This window comes from Arvicanthis niloticus, chromosome 3 (assembly GCF_011762505.2).
Source record: "Arvicanthis niloticus isolate mArvNil1 chromosome 3, mArvNil1.pat.X, whole genome shotgun sequence".
Taxonomy (NCBI): Eukaryota; Metazoa; Chordata; class Mammalia; order Rodentia; family Muridae; genus Arvicanthis; species Arvicanthis niloticus.
Window position 1 is genome coordinate 80,908,485 of NC_047660.1, and position 21,485 is coordinate 80,929,969.

The 21,485-nt window shown below is 44.3% G+C and overlaps 1 protein-coding gene across 1 annotated transcript in view; it reads left to right on the plus strand.

Moving 5' to 3' along the window:
- The window catches only part of Erc2 (ELKS/RAB6-interacting/CAST family member 2), an 827,882-nt gene that overhangs the window by 803,564 nt on the left and 2,833 nt on the right, over positions 1–21,485 (plus strand). Inside the window, 1 exon segment of the mRNA XM_076931310.1 lies at positions 21,395–21,485. Coding sequence (XP_076787425.1) covers positions 21,395–21,485 — 91 coding nt within the window.

Below are 21,485 nucleotides of genomic sequence, written 5' to 3' on the forward strand. Positions count from 1 at the left end.
CTCCCTCCCTTCCCCTCCCCCCCTACCCCCCTCCTCTCCCCTCCCCCTCCCCTTCCCCCTCCCTCCCCCTCCCCCTCTCTCCCCCTTCCTCCTCCCCTCCCCCTCTCCCTCCCCTTCCCCCTCCTTATTCTCTCTCTTTCCTCTGCCTATGCCTCTCTATCAAGGCAAAAATCTAATCATCAAAGGAATACTGGGCAGGGACTCGGGAAAAATCAGAGACAGGATCGAGTCAGAAATGCAACATAATGAAGTTCCCCTAGCACAGACTTCAAAAGGTCAGTCGGGCTCTGGAGCCTCAAGCGATGACCTCACAATCAAACTATTCCTTCAGTGTTCCCGTCTGATCCAAATTGTGCACACGTGTGCGCCAGAAAGGTGTTCTGGGGGGGAGGAGAGCCCACTTCCACCTCCAGGTGCTGCCTGCAGCAATTGGGTTTCAGAACTCTCCTCAGGCTTGGATTTGATTTTCCAGAGAGGATGAGCCAAGTCCCTGTGAAAAGTGCTGTTTCCACCATCCTTTCCCTCCAGGTTCTCCTGGATTTGAGGCCCCCATCCAGTGAAGGGAGATAGATGGTGTGGGGTTTGATGGCAATTATCCTGAAGGTCTTTGCTCCTCAAATGTAGATATACTTCTTGAAAGTTCTTTTTCCCTTAGGCTCTGACTGCAGGAAGATAAACCCAGGGAGAAATGGAGCTGTTCTAGAGTGTGCATGCCTCTGAGGAAGCACCTGTGTCTTTCTACAGGCCCAGAGCACTGGAGCTTGCAGAACCGTGAAGACACAGGTTGAGTGCTTGGAACCACACAGTAGGCCACAACTCAGTCTGGATTGTCAACCTCTTTTGTTTTATCAGCTTGTACCACTCTTGCTCACAAAGTAGCTTCGGCTCCTTTCTTGCTGTCCTGGCAGAACAGAGCTGTGACAGAGATCCTAACATCTGCAGAAATGGGAGTGGTGGCTCTCAGGCCCTTTCCTAGCTTGCTGAGTTCTGGTCTGTAGCATAAACCTGTAAGTCTCGTAAGTCTCAGACTAGCTGGCTTTGGATCCACTTAGATGGCAGAGGGAGTGCAGGGTGTTAGTTGCAGGAAAAGCACACTCTTGTTGAAGCACTAATTCCTGGAGTGGAGTGCCTGCAGGGGGATGGTATTATTAACGTTGTTGCCCTTTCTGCAATGATCTTGTCACCTAGAAACTCATAGGCTCAGGCAAGTCTTGAAGAGAAGACACTACTGCTGACAAATCATTACTGACCTCTAAAGCAGAAGGACTCCTCTTGTCAAAGGTAGCCTAGACCTGACTTTACAAGAAAAAAAAAAAAAAAAAAAAAAAAAAAAAAAAGGAAACTGAGGCCCACTGAAGAGAAAGTTCTCCTCCCAGACCACACAACGAGCTCATGGCCGTATTGGCATGAAGTTAGCCTTCAGGGCCAGGGCACTTGAATCGTAATAGGCAGCCACATTGAGTATTGTATGCCAGCAGTCAGTGGCCTTGGCACCCATTGGGGAGCAGCAAGGGAGCAGGTGACTCAGCAGTTTCACCCTGGAAGGGGCATGTTCCTTGTTGGTTCTTAAGTGCAGCTGATTGTGGGTGATTATTCACATAAATTACACCTGTCGCTCCCCTGCACAATGCCAGGCCTGAGTAACTCGATCTCCTTGAAAGAGGAACCTGTTTTGTTTTTCAAAGGGTGATTATAAATTAGATATGAATGCAGGCTTAAGAGCCTGGCAGACATTCTACCAAGGAATCTTTTATCTTCCGTATATTTGCTGAGCAACCTTTGCAGAAGTTAGTTAGGCCACTCCTGGAATTGGAACACAACCTTGGGGCTTAAGAGTTCTGAGATATTTGAGCCAAGGCTACCCAGAGAAAATATACTAAGCCCAAGTCTCTTTCCTTGAGGACTTTCCATAAGCCCCAACTGACTTACTGTTTAAGGAGTCAAAACATGAATTATGCTACAAAGGCACGATAGCAGCTCACTGGAGGTCCACTCACATCTCATAGCAAGATGCAAGGATATCTGGGGTCCAGAACACAGGCAAGCTAGAGTTTCCTCCTGTTTTCAAGAATGAAATGTTTGTGGCTGATGTGATCTGGCAGAGACAGAAAGGGGGAAAAAACCCCAGAGAATCCAAATGCATAATTGAAGGGTAGACATGCCTTGATTGTAAAGGAGATAGGATCCTGCTGGCGCAGGCCCAGGAACTCCCACCTTCTGGTCGACCTCATCATGCAGACACCAGGCTTACAGACTTCAAAGATAGGCTCTGGCTTCTGCTCCATGTGTATGACTTCTTTACTGCAAGTGCAGCCTTGGATGCAGCCTCTCCAAGATTCACTTCTCTCATCTCTTAACCAAAAGCAGCAGTTCTCAGCAGGCTCTGTCTCATCCCCACTCCAACCACCAGGGACCTGTAATAAGATCTGGAGACATTTTTGGTGATTACAGCAGGGTGATATCTATGTGGTTAGAGGCTGGGGGCATTGTTAAATGCCCTGCTGTTCGCAGAACAGTCCTTTACGATACAAAGAATTATAAAGCAGAACCGGTGAGTTGGCTCAGCAGATAAGGTGGTTTACTGCTAAGCTCTAGACCAGAGTTCAATCCCTGGGACCCCATGGAAAGAGAGGATCAACCTTCACACTAACCTTCACACTAGCTGGTGGCTCATATACTCCCCCTTCGCCCCCCCCCAACACAATGTAAATGTAAAACCTTAAGAAGAATTATCAAATAAAGAACACTCATCTCTCCTCCAAATCAGAAGTGCTGAGGCTGAGAATCCTACCTTACTACAAGGGACCAGACTTGGTTCATTATCGTATGTGCACTATAGAGTACCAAGTGTGCACATGTTATACACTCAACAAACATCTGAGGGGCAAATAACACATGAATTATGACTAGGTGAATAACTGAATTTTATACACCCTTCTATACGAAGTGCAAAGATTTCCTTTGTCAAATGAACTATGGGTGTCAAGTGCCTAGCACTGTGCTCAGCACATAGTAGGACTCAGAGAATGGTAGCTCAGAGCCATGCCAGGAAATTCACCTGACTTTGCTTCATGCTCATTTTAAATAAGAATTCACTTGTTTTCATCCTTTGCCAAGATAATAGGCAGTCTGTGCAGGCAAAAAGCCCAGTGGGGCTTTTACAAATATTGGTTTACGAAGAATCTGTTTCATCTTGTGTTTTTCAAATAGGTAAGCCAAGGGCCACTTGCTTGTGCCTTCATTTCCTTTCCTCTGGCAGACTTCTCCTAGGCATGGTTTTGTTTCTCTAAAATTATTGTTTCATTGCTTTGTTGTTCAGAAGAAACCTGTTGGTTAATATTAATGCATTTTTATCTTGGGCCACTTCCTTCCGGTTCCCTTTTTTCCCCAATCTGCCATAATTCTGTGCAGCATCCTTTCTACTATCCCAACTGCTGACAGGACCCTTTCATGTACATATTACCCCCAAGCCTCAGGAAGTCTGTGGGCGGGCGAGCTATCATCTCCATTTGACAGATAAGGAAACTGAGGCTCAGCAAAATAATTTCCAGGGAGTGAGTCAGACGCTTCTGGCTGTACCTTATGTGCCTCCTAGATTTTGGAAAGTTTAGGAATGGAGGTCAAGGAAAGGCTTTCCAAAACCCACCAGGAAGTGATGCTCTCTAGATTTCTCCAGTGCCTGAAAAATCATTTGCAATTGAATCTGTTCTGAAGCCACTTAGGGAAGGGTTTATATTCTGTAGTGAGGTCAAGGGGAGATCCCTGGCTGGAGTCTTATTCTTTTTCTAATCATTGCATCTCTCCATGGCTTTCAACATCAGATTACCTCATCAGAATTGGAGGTGACACAGTAGCATCACAATGACTAATAAAGATCAAGGAAACAAACAGGGTTGTTGAGCAGGATTCCTATGAGAATTTATCTACCTCTCCTTCCTTTTCTTCCCAAGTCTAGAGTTGGCAAATTGTCATGTTTATTCTGAGATAGTGGCACATGAATTCATGATAGAAACAAACATATTATAGGCTTGTATTTTTTAAGGCTCTTTTACTCTAAAACTATCCATGAAAGTCACTAACATGTTCAGTGTCTGCTACTACTTTCACGTCCTCTATGAAAACTAGATTTTCTCTATGTTTGTCTCACATATAAGGCTCTTGAAGCCCAGAAAAGCCCAGATTCTGGTTCAAGGTTATACAGCTAACCATCAGCAAGACCCACACAAAGCTCACCCTCCATTGTGTTAAACCACCCAAAGACATTTAGTGTTCATGAAATAAGTCAGGACTATACTGCCTGGTGACTCCACATCCAGGACAGAACCATGGTGACCAAAATCTCTTCCTCCTGGGAGGTATAGTGACATGTGTGCTCTTGCTGGCCCTGAGTACTTCAGCTGTGTCAGCTAATGTCCCTGGGAAGAGGATGACCTTACTGCTTCCAGCTGGGAACAGCTGATCAGCACCAAGGGAGGCCAGGGAGGCTCAAACTGCACCCCACAGCAGTATAAGTGCCTCAATTGTGTGCCCAGCTTCCCTGAAGACCATGTCCTGGGCTGTCTCCTCAAGCTTCATGAATTGCTGCTTGCCAGAATCCACTGTGTGGGATACTTTCCTGTTGGCTTATCTTCAGGGGCTTCCTAGGGACAAGGGTACTTCATGGTTTAGAGACCACACGGGCTGATATCTTAAGACAAACCTGTTAGAGCTTTCATATTGCAAACACAACAGCTGCCTGTAACAAATATTGACTTTGGGTGCAAATTCTCTCACAGATGGCTACTCTTGAGAGAGCTCTGACCCAGGCTTCTGAGCACATGCTGTGTAACTGGATAACTGGAGTGTGGAACAAGGGGAGATGCCTCTTGACTCCTAAATGACCCTTAGCCACAGGGGCTCCAGCAATACCAGCATCTAAGCACCTTGAAGTTTCAGTCTTGTTGGGGGCAGAGTAACAAGACCCCATGGACTTCCATGGAGGTTCCCCAGAGCTGCCATAACACCACACCACAGGCCACATGGCTTCCTTCATATGCAGGTCACTTTCCTGGTGCTGAGATAAATACCATGACCAATAGCAACTTGGGGAGGGAAGAGTTATGTGGCTTTACGAGTTCATCATCTAGAGAATTCAAGGCAGGAACTGAAGTAGGGGAGCTGCTTAGTAGCTTGATCTCCTGGTTTGCTCAGCTGCCATTCTTATATAGCCCTAGCCCACCTGTCCAGACATGGCACAGCTCACAGTGGGCTAGGCCTTCCTACAAATTACCAATTAAGAGGATGCCCCATTGACATGCTCCCAGGCTGATCTGATTCCCTATTCCCAGGTATATCTAGGTCTGTGTCAGGCTAACAAGATCTAACTAGCACACGAAATGTCAAAATATATTTGGGGACCAGAGTCCAATATCGAGGTGCATGCATGGCTATGCTCTCTTTAAAGGCTCCGGAGGAAGACCCTTCCTGGCACTTTAGTGTTCCCTGCCTTGCAGGTACCTCATTCCAGTTGGCTCACTGCTTGGTGTGGCAGGATTCCTGTGTCTCTGTTCATATTTCCTCCCCCTTGTTATGTGCCCCAGTTGTTTAAGATTTGTTCTAATCCAGCATGGCAGTATGGAATGACCTCTGTTTATGTATCCTATTTCTAAGTAATGTCACACACATAGATTCATGGTTAGCATAGATCAATGCCTATTGAATTAGATAATCAACTGGAGGAAGGAACCAGTGAATGAGAAAGTCAGCAGAAAACAAGAAGTGATTGATTGTCTATCACCACCACTCAATGGAGGGCGTGCTGGGACACTAGACTATACTGAAAAGACTTGAAGTGTGTTGTTTGTCCCTTAGGGAGAAGCTATCTAGCCTCCTAACTCTTTGATTCAATCTCCATGTGGCCTGGGTAGACCTTTCTAAACCATACATTTTCCCACTTTTCAGTGGTATCCCCTCTGTCCTAAAGGAAGCATCCCACCTCCACAATGCAGCCAAAAGACCAAAGGTGGACTTGCTTTGGTTTCATCTTCTCCTTGTCTACCACATCAGTGAGAAGACTCTCCTGCTCCAGCTGTCTCTGGTCCTGCCTTTACTCTGTGTTGCTTCTGGCCTTTCTTTCCTTTCCTCAGGGCTCCAGCTCATTAACTCTTTCATTTCAGCCTAGGTGTACAGCCAGAGTCTTTTCTGACTCTCTGGCTATAGCACCCCATTTCTGTGGCACCCATCTCTGTGCTCACCCACCCAGTTAGTTCATATTTCATGCAATATGGCAGTTTCTTGTATATTCCTTTTTGGCCCCAATTTCTGCAAACCTCAAATATTAGGGGCTATGTTTTACTGACTCCCCAGCCCTGCTTCATGGCTGGAAAAAAAAAATACCTGCTATATTGAATAATCACTTTTATTTAAGTGGAAAGGGAAGAGGGCAGGGCATTTTTGAAAGTAGAAAGCAAAAATAACAACAATACCCTAGCTGTCTTCCTCATCTTGTGGAAACTGGGGATTTTTCTGTTTCTCTGCTGAAGTTCCCTACCACCCAGTTCAACTAGTGACACATTCCTGGAAACACTGTTCAGAGACGATCCAGGCAATAGGGCTTGGCTGGAATTGAGGTGAGGGGGTCAGTAAGGCATTAGCTAGAGGAGTCTTATTTCCCATCAGGCATATCTAGTACAGGCCACACTGAAGATCATGAGGCATAGCTCCTGGCCTCCTTCTGAGTTTTCAGCTCCGTTTCTTTCTTAAAGACTGAGGAAGTGGACCACCTCACCTAAGACCTGTGCTTTGGCCCATGTGTGATGGAATGCCTTAGCCCCTAAAGAATTAAAAGCTGTCATTTTCCCTCGTTTTTCATCGTGTTTAGCCAAAACAAGCTGTGAAATAATGTGAAATATATCATTTTTGTTGACACCTTTCCCAGATGAGTCAGTGAGCTTGTTGTTAGAACTAAAATTGGAGGCCAACCTTCCAAAAATTTAGGACAACTGCTCCTTCTTGTGGCTTAAATGCCTACATATAATTAACTTAAGATTTCTCCCTGAGGCATCTTTTTTGTACCTGGCACAGAAATATTCTTGAAAGTTTACCTAACAGCTGGAGCTATGACCCCACCCCCACCCCCCACTAAAACTTTGTGAAGCAAAGTGGCCTGTACCAACAGAAAGAACCCAAGAAAATGCAGAAAGCTGCCAACAGAACTGTCTGCTGGAGTGCCACAGGTGGGAGGCACATAATTTGCAATTTAAAGGAAGCTTGTGCTTCCTCTGTTCCTGTCCTTCCAGACCCCTCTATTCTGCATGCACTTTCTTGAAGGTGACAAGGTTCATGAGCAGCCAGTAGATACCCTAAGTATGAACACCCCAAGATGATGCTTTCGCTATTCTGATCAAGCTGGTCCATATGATTAGTGTAGAGGCAAAGGTTATGAGGATTGCCGCTAATTGGGCTTATATGCTGAGCAGGCGGCTATATCTAGCAGGTATATTAGTTACTTGTTTTGCTGCTGTGACAAAATGCCTGACTATACGCACATAAAGGGAAGAAAGGTTATATTGGCTTACAGTTTGAAGAATACAAGTCCATCATGATGGGTGAGGTGGGAGTGGGAGGCAGCTGGCCACACTGCATCAGAGTCAGGAAGCAGTGAGCACTGGATTCTGGTGCTCGGCTCCCTCTTCATTTTTATGCAGTTCTGGATTTCAGCCCACAGAACGGACTCACTGCATTAAGTGTACATCTTCCCATCACAGTTAATCCCTCACAGGCGTGCTCAGAGGCTTGCCTTCATGGTAACTCTAGAGTCTGTCAGATAGACAATATCAGTGATGCTAGAAGGATCCATTTGTTTATATTCTCACCCAAACTAGAAAGGGGAAGAGATAACAGGAGATGAGCAGACACAGTTGGGCCCTTGTCACAGTGTCATAATTAAGGACCAGAGCAACAGCAAACTCTCGAGGTCAAAATATTGAAAACCTTTGCACTCAGCATTAAGACGACCCGGGACATGGTGAACAGTCATCAAATAGTTGTTATCATCAATGGACTCAGCTCTCTCCATAGTCTGTGCTTTGTAGGTTCATTAGAAGCATTACAGTGAGTGACACACACTTAGCCTGTCTCCAGGAAGGCCACCTCAGGCAGGCAGGCATCAGCCAAACAATAACAGATATGTAATGTTTTTCCCCCATGTAAGCCTGGAATTGTTTGGCAGATATTGGCAAGGGTGGGCTAGGAAAGGGTTTGGCAGAGACCAGGAACCACAATGAAGAAGGGGCTTTAAAGAAATGGCACTGAAGATGAACTCTATGGATAAGCAGAGAGTGGCCAGGTAAAGGGCCAGGACCACAGTGCTCAAGTCCGAGGAACTGTGTGCAAAGGCCCAATGGGCTTCCTGTTCATTGACTGGTGCCCAAGCAGAGGATTAACGCATCTGTTGGGAGTAGAAATACTGCCCACTCTCAGAGCTGGCTTTGAAGGAAGGAGTGGTGGAGGATTTCAGCATCCAGCTGCACTGGACAGCAAGGGCTCTAAGGTTACTCTTAAGAATTGCTATCAGGCAACCACTCTGCCAGGCTTCATCCCCTTAGTCTCTGGCTGACTTCCATCCTGGATACTGAGCCTGTCTTAGAAGAATAATGTCAAGCATCTGCCCACCAGGGTATTAGAACTTAATAAGGAACCTTCTAGCTAGTCCGTGTATCATGAATGTACAACTTCTTCCTCTTTGCTTGTCAGAGTAACCAATGGCAAAAGCTGTGTAGAAATTCCATCTCAGAGACTTAAGTGTCAAACATTAGTGATAACAGGAAGCCTGATAATGACGAGAGAAAAGGACCATCCAAGTGGCCCATTGTTAATGTGCTCTCATTATGCTTGGAGCCTTGAAGTCCCAGGACAATTCTAGAGTTCACTTAGATTCCTGACCTGGAGTAGAGATGGGAGACGGAAGGCTATAGCTCTGGGTCCCTGTGTTTCTTGTGCAACCTCCAAGGTCAGACTTTGTCACGGGACTTAAATGTAAATTCAAACCAGAGAGCATGACTGCTTTTTGGCACGATGAAAGTGTGACTGGCCTTAGAGTCCTCGGAAATAGCCTCTGCTTTCATCTCACTCCCCATTCTTCTCTGTGTGGTGGGGCACCATTGTTTTCCTTCTCAGTGGCCCACTGGGCAGTGAGTAGATCCCCCGTATGAAGCAAATCTATGCAAGTAAGGATTTTCAGAGATGTCTGAAACCACCAGTTTCTTTGTGCATTTCATACAATGTAGTTGCCTATGGAAATCACATAGTGGCTATGCCAGAAAGCTCCATTGTGGAGCTCCCAGACTTGAGGATATTATTTCTTGCTTCTATCCATGCCTGTAGCACAAGACCATGGACACTGCAGGTGCCTGCCTCTAAAGTATTAGTCTATAGCACCTCAGCCAGTTCTGCCTATGAATATAAAGACATTGTGATGATACATTGTGTGGGAACTGAATGGCAGCTGTAATGCCAGTGGGCTCGACACAGTGTCCCATGAAGGCACCATTCTGTTTTGTACAAAGTAGCTATACATGAAATAGGCACGGAATGGATGAGAAATCCCATGAATACCAGTGGGATTTTTGTTGTTTTCCCTAAGCATTTCTAGGTTGTCTATGAAGGAAGGTGGGGGGAGGCGGGACACAGGATTCTGCATAAGGGGTGGAAAGGGGGAAGAAATCCAGCAGCAGACATCCTAGTCATAGCTGAGGGAGGTTCTCAAGTGGAACAAGCTTGGGAGCTACACTTCATCTTTAAAGGCAGACCCTCCCTCGGTAATCTTTTTAGCATCCTACCCCTTCAAAGATAACTTGGACCCCAAAGCCCCCATGCAGCCAGAAGGCATGTGGATATCCCATCAATTGTATGGAAGCAATAGATTGGAATGCTCCAGATAGTTCATTCAATCCTAGGATGATAAATGATCAATCGTTGCATTCCTCCTAAATGAAATTAAGATGTTAAGATATATTGCTTGGGGCTTCTGCATGGGATTTCAAGAGTTGACTTTCCAACAGGAAAATGTATTGCTTTGGACTCTCTGGGAAAGGGAGACACAGGATCTATGCTAAGGCAAAACATTTGACAGTTTGGAAGAATACTTCAGACATGTTCATTTTTTCATATCTAAAAGTGATTAATCATCCAGGATACTATGAAGTCAAAATACCACAATGCAGAATCCTGTGGGGAAAGGCAGAGACCTATGCCTTGATCCCCTACAGCAGAGGCTTTTAAAGGATGTTCTAGGTGACCTGTTACTACTTACTGATTGAAATCTGCCTGAAGACAGCATCCAGGCAAAAACCCTGGAAACAGAGAAATTCACAGTACTTGTCAGTCAATACCATATGGAAACAGGACTCCTGTGCTTCCAGTACACACGAGGAAGGACCAAAGACTTACTTTCTCCTTGAAAACTCTTCCCACCTTCCTTGCAGATCAGTTCAGAGGCTAAAGGTGCTACTTTTAGCTGGGAGTGGGGATTTGCCATGGCTGGGAACAAAGCTCACAGCGCCATCCTACCACCTGTTAGCAGTGCTTTTTCTGCACTAAGAGTGGGTGGGAGACAAATAATAGGTTAATGATATCAATCTCTTCAGAGTTTAAGGGCTGCTAAAAATCAGGTTGAATGAGTGGCTCATTCTCAACTTTGATACTTAGCATAACTTTAAGGACATAATCACATATTCCCTATGATGATTTGCTTAAAGTAGTAGCTGACATGCCTCTAAATGGAGATTGCATGACATTGGAGCTGTTTTATCATGAATAGAGAAACGGGAAGACCCCCACATATGGGAGAGGGAAGACTCCCACAGGAGGGAAGAGAAGGGGAAAGCAGGAAAGGAAAGGGCCATGGGTTAAGTTTTGTGTTTTTCATAAACACAGCTAATAGACAATATAAAATCCAGATTGAGTGTGCTTTTTTAGCTCATTCCAGAATACATTTTACTTTCAGCTGTGCACAACAGACAGAGATAGCATTTGTCCTGTCCCTGTAATTATTGAAGGTGAAAATTATTAGGGCATAGAGAATACCTTTAAAACCCGGACCCCTGGCTTGTTTCTGGCCTGTATTTATTTCTCTTTTCCTTCCCACCTACCAAAGAGCTTCTCCTCCCCCCAGGGAAGGCTACTTCCTTTTATTAGAGGAAACTCTTGGTGGTTGCTTAGAAAACACAAAGCAATTTGCAATAAATTGAAATCAAAGTCCAATTAATCCAATGTGAAATTTCTATCTGCCAGAAGTGAATGATTTTTAGGATAAATTTCACACTGGTGACAATGATGGCTGTGTTCACAGTGGTGGGGTTGCCCGCCTTCAGCTGGCCGTCACTGGCGGCATGCACAAGCATTTAGAAATTAAACAAAACCAGATTGAACTTGCTGCATTAGCTGTTGCCACATTGGAACACTAATGGGCTTACTGACCACAACCTACACAGACCAGAGTATGTCAGCAGCCAAAGAACCAACCTCAGGGCTGTTTGTGCCCTGCCCCAAGTTGTTAGAGCTTCATGCTTTGCAGCTAACTTGTCCTGCTGTTTTGTTCTCCCCTGCTCTATCTTAAAGATGGTAGCAGGCCTCCCAGGCTCAGTCTATATGACCACTGGGCCCAGGTGAGATGTATGCTGTGCATTTCAGTCTTCTGTAGTTCCTGCATAGCTAGTCACTTCTAAGGTACACTCCGGAAATGACCCAGCTCCAAGCAAACTGGAAGAACCTCTTGATTCCTTGCTCATCTGGAAAAGTGAAGTTCTCCCCCTACTCTTTCCTCCAGCAAGGAAGCATGCTACACAGGGCTTGCACCTTCAAGGGTTTCCTTTGCATCGAAGCAAAGCCTTTCACTCTTGTCTTAGAAGCAAGCTCAGACTTCTTCATCTCAGGATAGCTCAATCAAGTTAAGTACAGGATTGCAGGATGTTGGTGACGAAGAGGTTAAATTGCTCAAAAGGCTGGATCCGTTGTTTCCTGCCCACACTTGTTCTGGCCTAGGGCAGTGCTTGGTAGTTTGGGGAGGGGGATAAGGAGTTCTTGCCTGGACCCAGGTGGCCGACAGGCAAACCATGTTATTAAGAAGCAGGGATAGCAGAACCTTGATCTTCAAACAAGACCCCTAATTAGTCACTAGCCCAAGAGTAAATGGCATTCCACCTCAGCAAGGTGGGAAGGGAGCTTTCAAATCCCAGAAACTAATTGCCGTGAGTGGCTCCATAGGGATCCTGCTGGAAACACTTGTCATTTGAACCACTTCTGATCGGTAAACCTAAGCTATCAAACTGTTCCTTTATACTTTAAATTCTCCAAAATGCTTATCCAGCCCTCCTACTTCCTTGCTGAACATGACAACCATCTTTCTGTCTAGTTTAGGGAATGGTCTCCCTTATGTACCTATGACAAACTCATCCTAACACAGAATCCTTGTAAGGGGGTTAAAACATGTCTTATTTCTCATCTGACTTTGAAAAAACTCTAAGAACAGGCCTGTACTGGAGGGAATGGGGATTTATCATGGAGTCTTTATAGAGAATTTATAGTGAGTCTTCCATTTCAGAGCCTGCTAAGTATACAGACCTTTCTGAGACTCTAAGAGAGGCTCTAATGTCGTCTCCGTATGGCTGTATATTTTTGTCCAGTTTGAAACCTTCTACTATTTCTGTGTGTGTGTGTGTGTGTGTGTTCTTTAAAAGGAGCTTCCCAAATGGCATGAACTTTGAAGCACACAAAATGAAGGTGAGCTTTGCACTATTCTTGTATTTCGTTTGGTCCATTTTGAATCTCATGTTCTTGCCTCTTTTGGAGATATATACCCTCTGCTCAGTCTCGTCTCTTGGTCCTACTTGGCACTTGTAAATGGAAAAACAAACTTATCCAGGCCCCACACAGAATTCTAGATTTCCTCTCAATTCACACTTGAACTGGGAGAATGCTTTCAGAGCTTGGGACCAGGAGATCCTGGCTCTCTCCTCTTTGAGGGCGGGCGGCCCAGGTTACATTAAGCTCAGAGAACCAAAAAAAGCCAAACCAGAGAGGCCTGGGAGCTCCATGTGTGTAGCCTTGTGTCAGTGTCTTATAAGGTCTGGGATCCTGGTGCTGGGGCACTCTCCAGTTCTGATTCTGTTATTCAGAACAAGAGTAGTTGAGTCAGATTTCCTGAAGATCATCAAGTCTAACTTTTTAACTCAATTTTAAGACCCTCAGGTAAGCTTCAGTGGGTCCTGAAAAGACATGTTTTGTGTTAACATCCCCAGCAAGCTATGTCACAGGGCCATGGGTCATAGCAGGACCCATAGCCATTTTCTCCTGAAGCTCAGGAGAAAAGGCCAGCCAAGAATGGTTGCTCAGCAGTAATGCCTTGGTTGTGAATAGGCCGGGTGGGGCAGGAAGATGGTAGTTCTGTACACAGGCTTAGGATATTTGCACATAGGATTCCATACTCAGTGATGAAAGCTTATGGTTTCCCCTCTATGGGTAACTTAATAGCTTCCTGCAACTAGGAGGGTGTGGAAGTATGGCCCCACCCAAACAGACTTCTCCAGGATTCCCAGGGACAGTTCCCTTCTCTCCAGAGCACAGGAGTTCTGTTTGCTGAATCAGCCCCCCATCTCCAATGTCGTTGGCAGCACCCCTCAAAGACCCCCAAAGCATTGTTTTGACCTGTGTGTTTTCCCGGTTGGAGCTGTTAGAAAATCCACGCCAAACTCTGGGTTATTTAAACTAGTTCAGAAAAGAAAGGCTCCCATCAGTTTTGACAACAAACAAAATGAGGTTTTGTTCTATCTGTTATGTTTAAAAGATTCCAGTTTCAAACTGAACACAATGTGTGGTTATTCTGTCGGCGATTTATATAGCCACAGGGGCGCCACAGTTACACACTGCATACATCATTGTATTTTTGAAATGTACTTAATGAACTTTTTTTTTCTTTTCTAGTAACTACTTCATTGCCTTAAATGAATGCATTCCAATAGAATTTGTAACAAATGACCACTTTGTGTTTGCGTTAATGCCAAACACGTTTAACAAATTTTTAACAAGGAACCCTGGCAAAATGCCAAACTCCTAGAGGGACACGGGAGGAATGCTATAAATTTAAACTAGATTTTACCTTTTCACTTAGCTCAGCAAGTGTCTTAGGTGCCTTGCTATCTCTGCACAGCAGCCTGTCTAGTTCGTGTCAGATCACTGTATGTTTTCATTATGTTTGGTACTCGGGATTTTACCTACTTCCAGGGACTTTTAAGCCTAGGCAGCTGTATGTTAAGTAAATGAAACAGCATAGAAATAAATCTTTATTTCTGCAAAATCTTTCATATCTTCTGTGGTGGGTTGGTAAATGCATGTATGCACATAGGTCCCTTCCAAAGTATTTCTAAATACTGTGGCTTAAAATCCAGTCAGCCAATATCAAGGATTCTCACCTGGGGCTCACTGTGCTTTTCCTTGAGATATTTAGTAATATCTGCAGTCTTTCCATTGTCATGACTGGGAGCGTGGATGTGCTATTGGTGTCTAACTGTGAGAGGCCAGAGAGACTGCAAGCTCTCTGCAAGTCCTCTGTTGATGTTAGTACCCCATAGCAAAGAACTGGTCAGCCACAGATGTCCATAGTTTTGAGACTGAGGAGAACTGGACTATAGTCTTTCAAATGTGGGCAGACTAAGACCCTGTTTTTTGTTTTTTTTTTTTTTTAAGGAAAAAAAAATGACAACAGAGCTCATTACTATTCAACCAGTGTGTTAACGATTAGATGGAGCACCTCCTGCTGGTTCTGAAGGGGGACTTTGGTGTTTTCCTTCTCATCCAGTCTGCTTTTGTGAAGGAGGTAACTCAGTTCACAATACTCTGACCCCAAATGTAAACCGTGGTGGCATCAGAACTTGCTGGTAGCCAATGAGTATTGCACCCAGCATGGTTATATCAGGTGCTGCCTCCTGAGAGAAGGCCACTGCTGGATCTCAGGATCTCAGGCTCAAGGCAAGCCTACTGTGTGGCATAGTGTTGCCCACCTGATTTGGGGGCTGGGGGAAGAATAAGGCCTCATGTTGCAATGGCCAGGCCATTTATCAACATGTATATAGAGAAGTGTTGGTTCCACTAAAGTATTAAAATAAAGCTTTCTGAAGTAATATATATGCATATATTCATCAATAAAGATGTATTTAGAGATTGTTTGCCCAGAAAGGTATTAGTTAAATGCTACCAATGTTAGAGACCGAGTACACAAGCTGGAATGATAAGAGACAAAGACCAAGGTTTTAGAAATTCTGGCCTAAGAAGAAAAAAGAAAATACTGAAGAGTCAAAAAGATTCAAAGGTTCAAAGGAGGGGATTTGACCCAAACACCCAGTTCCCCTCAGCTCAGTTTCCTTGCAGGGAGGGGCTGCTCCCCAAGCAAGTCAATGTGTGGTACCCTCAGACTTGTTTGAGATCATTAATTCAGAGATACTGGAACAGGCAGCCTGCTCCAAACATGAGCCATTAATACTCCTGACCACAATAATAATTACAAAAATAAATCCTAAGGAGACACAGCCCTGTATGTGGCCATTTCCAGGTATAGGTTGCATAGCCGTCTGAATGCCTTCATTTAAAATATGGGTGAGTCACACCCAGCGGGAAGAGGGCAGAGATGAAATGCAGAATCCCTCTGCTGTTGCCTCCTGCAGCTCTGTCATCCTAACAGCTTCAAAATGGGGCTGGCAGGCTGGCCCTGCCCCCATCCTCACAGCCCTTTGGGTTCTCAAGTGTTACATTTTATTGCCCTGTGGAGCTGTAGGAGGCCGCTCTCAAGGTAAAATGTTGCTTTCCACTCATATTTTTGAGTTATGGCTTCAAGGTGGTTTGCTCCTATCAAGAAAATTAAATGATTTAACATAATTTGTTGCCACTTTGATCACAACAATAATAGATAAACCTTCATGAAGAAAACGAGAAACCCATTCCATACCATTTTAAAAGACGTTAAGTCATAACACAGATATATATATATATATATATATATATATATATATATATATGCAAAAATGACTGTATTGGGCTTTCCTGTGCACAGTCACTCAGAGGCGCTATTCTGTAGGATGTCCAAGGCCCTGAAGGAACCCTCTCCTCCTCCGCCATGGTTAATTAGTCTATCAGGGGCTGGCCTTTTATGTGGGCACCATGTGTAACACGTTAGGGCATCCGTGGCTGTTGTGAATGGGTGTCTGTTTTTGTACCTGGGGCATACTGCACACATTTGGGACGCACATGGAACGGAGTGGACATTAACCCAGATGTCAAAAATAGCCTGCATTTTACTACTGTTATTAAACAGTTTCCCCTTTAACCCCTCTGTGTTTACCAAAGACCCCTTTCTCCCAGCCTGTTTCTGCAAATCACTATGGAGAGGGCAGGAGAAGAAAGCCATAACCAGGCAGGTGTCTTTATTCTAAAGAAAAACAGTCTGAAGGCACATTTATAGCTGGCTGTCCTGGGGGTATCTCCCCTGGGCCAGAATCTCCCTGCTGTGCCCTGACTGCCCGCTTTCTCTCCTGCACACTACCTAGAGTCAAGTCAAAGGCTGCTGTGCCACCAAGCAGGGATTTTTCTTCCCAAGAAGGAACTAGCTTTGCATTCTAATATGATACCAGTTCCATATTCTTGGTTAAAAATGTCCAAAAAAAATTCTAATATGGAAAAATTTAAATACCTTCTATGATAAACATCAATAATATCGATGCTTAATAATAATTCTGCTATGCATACACTTTTAAATGTTTGTATTTACTTCTGCTTGGGTGCTTGTGTGCAAAAATCAGGTCGGAGTATATAAATAAGATGTCAATCTACCTTTTTTTTTCTCTTCCCCCATCTCCTATCCAAAATCAGAGGTATCTGCTTCCTGGTTGTCCATAATCAATGAATAAAATGTATACTTCCTGACCATAGATGCTTGTTCCCTCAGGATACAAAGATTGAAAACCTCACTCATGTGTCAGTTTGTATGTCTGCATATGTCTTTCTCCCCATGAGAGTACAGGTTCAATGAGCACGTGGGCTTTGTCTGTGTTCTTTATTATCACTGTCACCAGTGCCAGGCACATGGCCTGTGCACCTCCATAGAGAAAGTGAGGACAGGACCACCCCAAGGTATGGTTGAGGTGAAGGTTTGAGACGTGTGGAAGAGTCTGGAGCAGAGAGAGAAAGAAGTAGGCTAAATATGACCAGCATAATGGACTAGGCCATGGTGGATGGTTGGATGCTGGGGCGGGACAGGTAAGGAGAGAGGAAGGAGGGAGAAGAAAGAGAGAGAGAGACAGAGAAACAGTGAGAAAAAGAGACAGAGCAAAAACCAGCACGTAGCCAAAATAGCAGGGTTATCTAAGAGTGAGAAGCTGGGGGAGGGAAGCTCCAAGATGGAGAACTCTGGGTAGGGGTCGTGGCAAGGAGCCAGGATGACAGCATGGACTCTGTAACAGGTATTTGTGATGTTGAGAGAGTCTTTATACCAGCATGTGTTTTGGTATGCTAACGAGCTCCCCGACAGAAGCCCAGAAAGTCTCTTCTGCTTTCCTACAACCCAAGTCAAAGCAAGCCTTTAGAGGACTCAGAAGTGGGAGGCTCTTGGAGTAGTGGGTTCCAGGCTCCTTCAGCTTGCTAGCTGACTTTACTTGTTTGTGGGCCTAGGCCTGAGGTTCTTGCTTGCTGATTGTCAGCTATGCTGTGGAGAGGCTCATTACCTAAGGCATCAGTTCTCAACCTGTGGGTCATGATCCCTTTTAGAGGTTGAGTGATCCTTTCACAGGGGTCACATAATCAGAGATCCTGCATGTCAGATATTTGCATTACAATTCATAATAGGAGCAAAATTACAGTTATGAAGTAGCAATGGAATAATTTTACAGCTGGGGGTCATCACAACGTGAGGAACTGGTAAAGGGTCGCAGCATTGGGCAGGATGAGAACCACTCTTAAAGGAAGCTGTCATTCCTCTGGCCCATGGCTCTCTTCTCTTAGCACAGTGAGGCCCCACAGCTTTCACACATGAATTTCTCTTTTGTAAGGTTGACAGAAGAAAGAGATATGCTAATGAAGGGCCCCTGTCCTGAAGTGACCTCTGTTTGGGCAAACTTCCTGAATATTAGTTTAAAACAAACTGTTTAGTAGCTCTAATTGGGTTAATGTTATCATGGTTACTGTAGTTCACTCCAAAACCCAGGGGTTAGGAAAGAAAGGCTTGCTTCAGGGGAGGCTGCATAGGAAAGACATTTTAGAATTTGACTTACTCTAATCTTTAGTATCTGTGGAATGAAAGAGGAAATCACCCTGTTCCAGGCACTGCACAAAATTCAGGGGATGTGGGGTGAGAAAGAGCAGCCTGCCCTTGCCCTCATCACACCTACCATCTGGGCTGTAGGTGTTCCATGGAGATAAAATAGTAAGCCGTGTCTATAACGCTGAGTTTCTTAGTAGTCAAATGTTAAGTCTTAGTAGTCAAGTGATAAGAAGCAAGTAGAGTTTAGGGCAGTGGATTTTATTGGAATCAGTACATTCAAAGTATTTTGTCATGAAGTCAGTATCATCTAAAATTGTTCCTGAGATAGTGTACATTCCTTTTCCCACATTAAATCTTCAAAATCTGGTATGCGTTTCACACTTCAAGCATGTCTCAATTTGAATTAGACATGTTTTGAGCGTTCAGTGGCCACATGAGGCCAGCGCTACCATACTGGGCAGGGCAAGTATAGACAATTCACAATAAGGGGACCATACAGGAGACTTCCTGGCTTGCACACCATCTAAGCTGAGAATGAAGAGTAAAGAGGGATCAATCCACTGGAGAAATGATCTAAGTGTATGTGGACAATCAGGAGAAGAGCCATGTAGTGATGCCAAAGGCTACAGCATGGAGAGACTGAAAGACAGAGCATCAGGGCAGACGGAACCTGGAGGAGACCTTGCCAGCCCGGCCACAGGCCCTCCATCTGGTCAAGTACAGCAGGATTGCAAAGAGCTATGAACAAGGTTGGCACAACAGAAACAGCCATGCATTGGAGTGGCAATCACTATGATAGTAGAGCTGTCAACTGCCCCGGAGCACAGAGCTGGCACTTGCAAGAGATTATTGGAGAGATTAGGGACAGCTCCTTGGAGCATCCATGTGAAGAAGGATCAGCCAAGTTGGGAATAGTCTTACAGTGGGGAGTGGCCCTGGTCACCATTGTTGGAAGGCTGGATCCCATTTTTAAATGTTTTGAAAGTACATTCTCACTTGTGTCTCAAGGAGTGGTGATCTCTATTTATAACTACTGGCAATGTTCTGTCAAGTTTGGTTTGGTCTGGTTTGGTTTGGTCTGGTCTGGTCTGGTCTGGTCTGGTCTGGTCTGGTCTGGTTTGGTTTGGTTTATTTCCTCCAGACTCATCTAAGCCTCTTGGTGAATGGGTTATTTTGTTGAAGGGTGGCAACATTTTAAAAAAAAAATCATTTTATTTGCAAACTAAACTGTTTACATGGTAGACTGTTAAAGATAGTTCTCTGACTATATCCATGAGACTAGCTATTTTTGTTGTCTTTCCAATGAAAAAAACCAAGAAGCATTGCAGGGCCTCAAAGATATAGCTGAAGATGTATTTGGCATACGGGCTCTGAGGTAGTCCTCACTAAATGTGTTAACAGAGATGAGACTTGTTCTTTTTGTTGTTTATGTCTTTTTTTATTGGCATTTTAAAATCAATATTTAAACCATCAGAGATGGTTTAATTATTAATTATCATGATTTGTTAATCATGGTAATTAATTAATCATGATAATTAATCATTGACATGTTCTATGTTTATATTACAAAATTGATAAATAACAAATTAATAGTAATTAAATCATTAAAATTTAATTTAATTATCTGTAAACAATTATTACCTTTCCCCAAGCAGAACACTGTGGTCTCAAGACCTGTGTTCTGCTCTGTGACCTGGTACCCAGCTGGAAACCTATCTCACAACTGAATAAACAATTGTTCTCTGCTACTTTATCTTGGAAAAGTATCAAGGACATTGGACATCAACCATAATTATTGTTCACTTAGTTCCCCATCTGTAAAGAAAACAACCTGTGCGTTTTAATACTACCTCAGGTTTCCCTTTCTCTTTTCATTATATGGCCTTTTAATACATTGGTCAGCCCTTTAAAGGGATGATTAAGGAATGCTTAGCACACGAAAGAATGAGAGCTATGCAGAACTCATGAAGCAGAAAGCGTGCTCAGACTTACAATTTTCATACAAAGTTTGCAGAGATTTTATTTGCCAGAGTGAGTAATATAATCTGCACTAGAAACTCCCTAAATTTCTGGCTCTGCAAAAGTCATTTGTGTGTGTGTGTGTGTGTGTGTGTGTGTGTGTGCCCTGATTCAAGTTTGTTAACCAGACTCCTCGAAGTATGATTTAGCTGAGTTCATCTAAGCCATTCCTTCCATCAATACTGTTTAAGGATGCCCCGAAATAAATGCTTATCTGAGCACACCAAGAGATCTTTGACTTTCTCATCAGCAAGTGGGACTTGGGCAGACCTGCATGTCAACTGCCAAATCAGACATACAAGGGCAGATATAAAAAGTGATGTGTAGGGCAAGCTATGGTGGGACACACTCGCAGGGATCATGAATTCAAAGTCAGCCCAGGCCATAATGCAAGAACCTGTTTCAGAAAGTAAAAATGAGATAAAAAGTGAGGGTGCGTGAATGTGTGTGTGTGTGTGTGTGTGTGTGTGTGTGTGTGTGTGTGTATACGCCTGGTGCATACTTGCACTCTCCCTTCCCTGCCACAGTCTTCAGATAACCACACTGTGTTTGTACATTGGAAACACCCAGCATTCCAAGGGTGTCTGAACGGTAATCACAGTTGAGCATGCACAGAGAAGATGGTCACAGCTGCAGTTTCAGTAGCCGTATGATATGTGCCACCACATTTTGCTTATCCACTCGTTTGTTGACAGACACTTTGGGCTGTTATGAATAATGACATTTGGAGTGCTTGTGCACGTGGAGAGTCTGTTTGAGCTCAGATTTTTGGGTTCCTTTGCTTGTATACATATGAATGGAACTGCCAGCTCCTACAGTCACGACATGCTTTACAGTTCTTTGAAATTGTTGCTGTCACATGTTTATAAGTGACTGTTAAAGCTTTTGGCACATTGACTGCCTTTCCGATTCTAATCTCTCTGAGTTGAGTTAAAAGAAAAGCAAAACCATAATCATTGTGGAAAATGTGACTCCAACCAATGAGAGTGATCGTGGTGAGGGTAGGGAGAGGGTAGGGGAGCCTCTGCCCTGGGATAGCAGATATCACCATCAGTGTCTTTCCCTGTTAAATCATGTGCTTTCTCGTTGCAGCTGTCAGAAGGGTTGGCTAAAAGGATAGCTCAGCACTGCAGCAATATCCTGATAATCTATTGCAGCCTGGCTCTCTTCATTGTCCACCAGC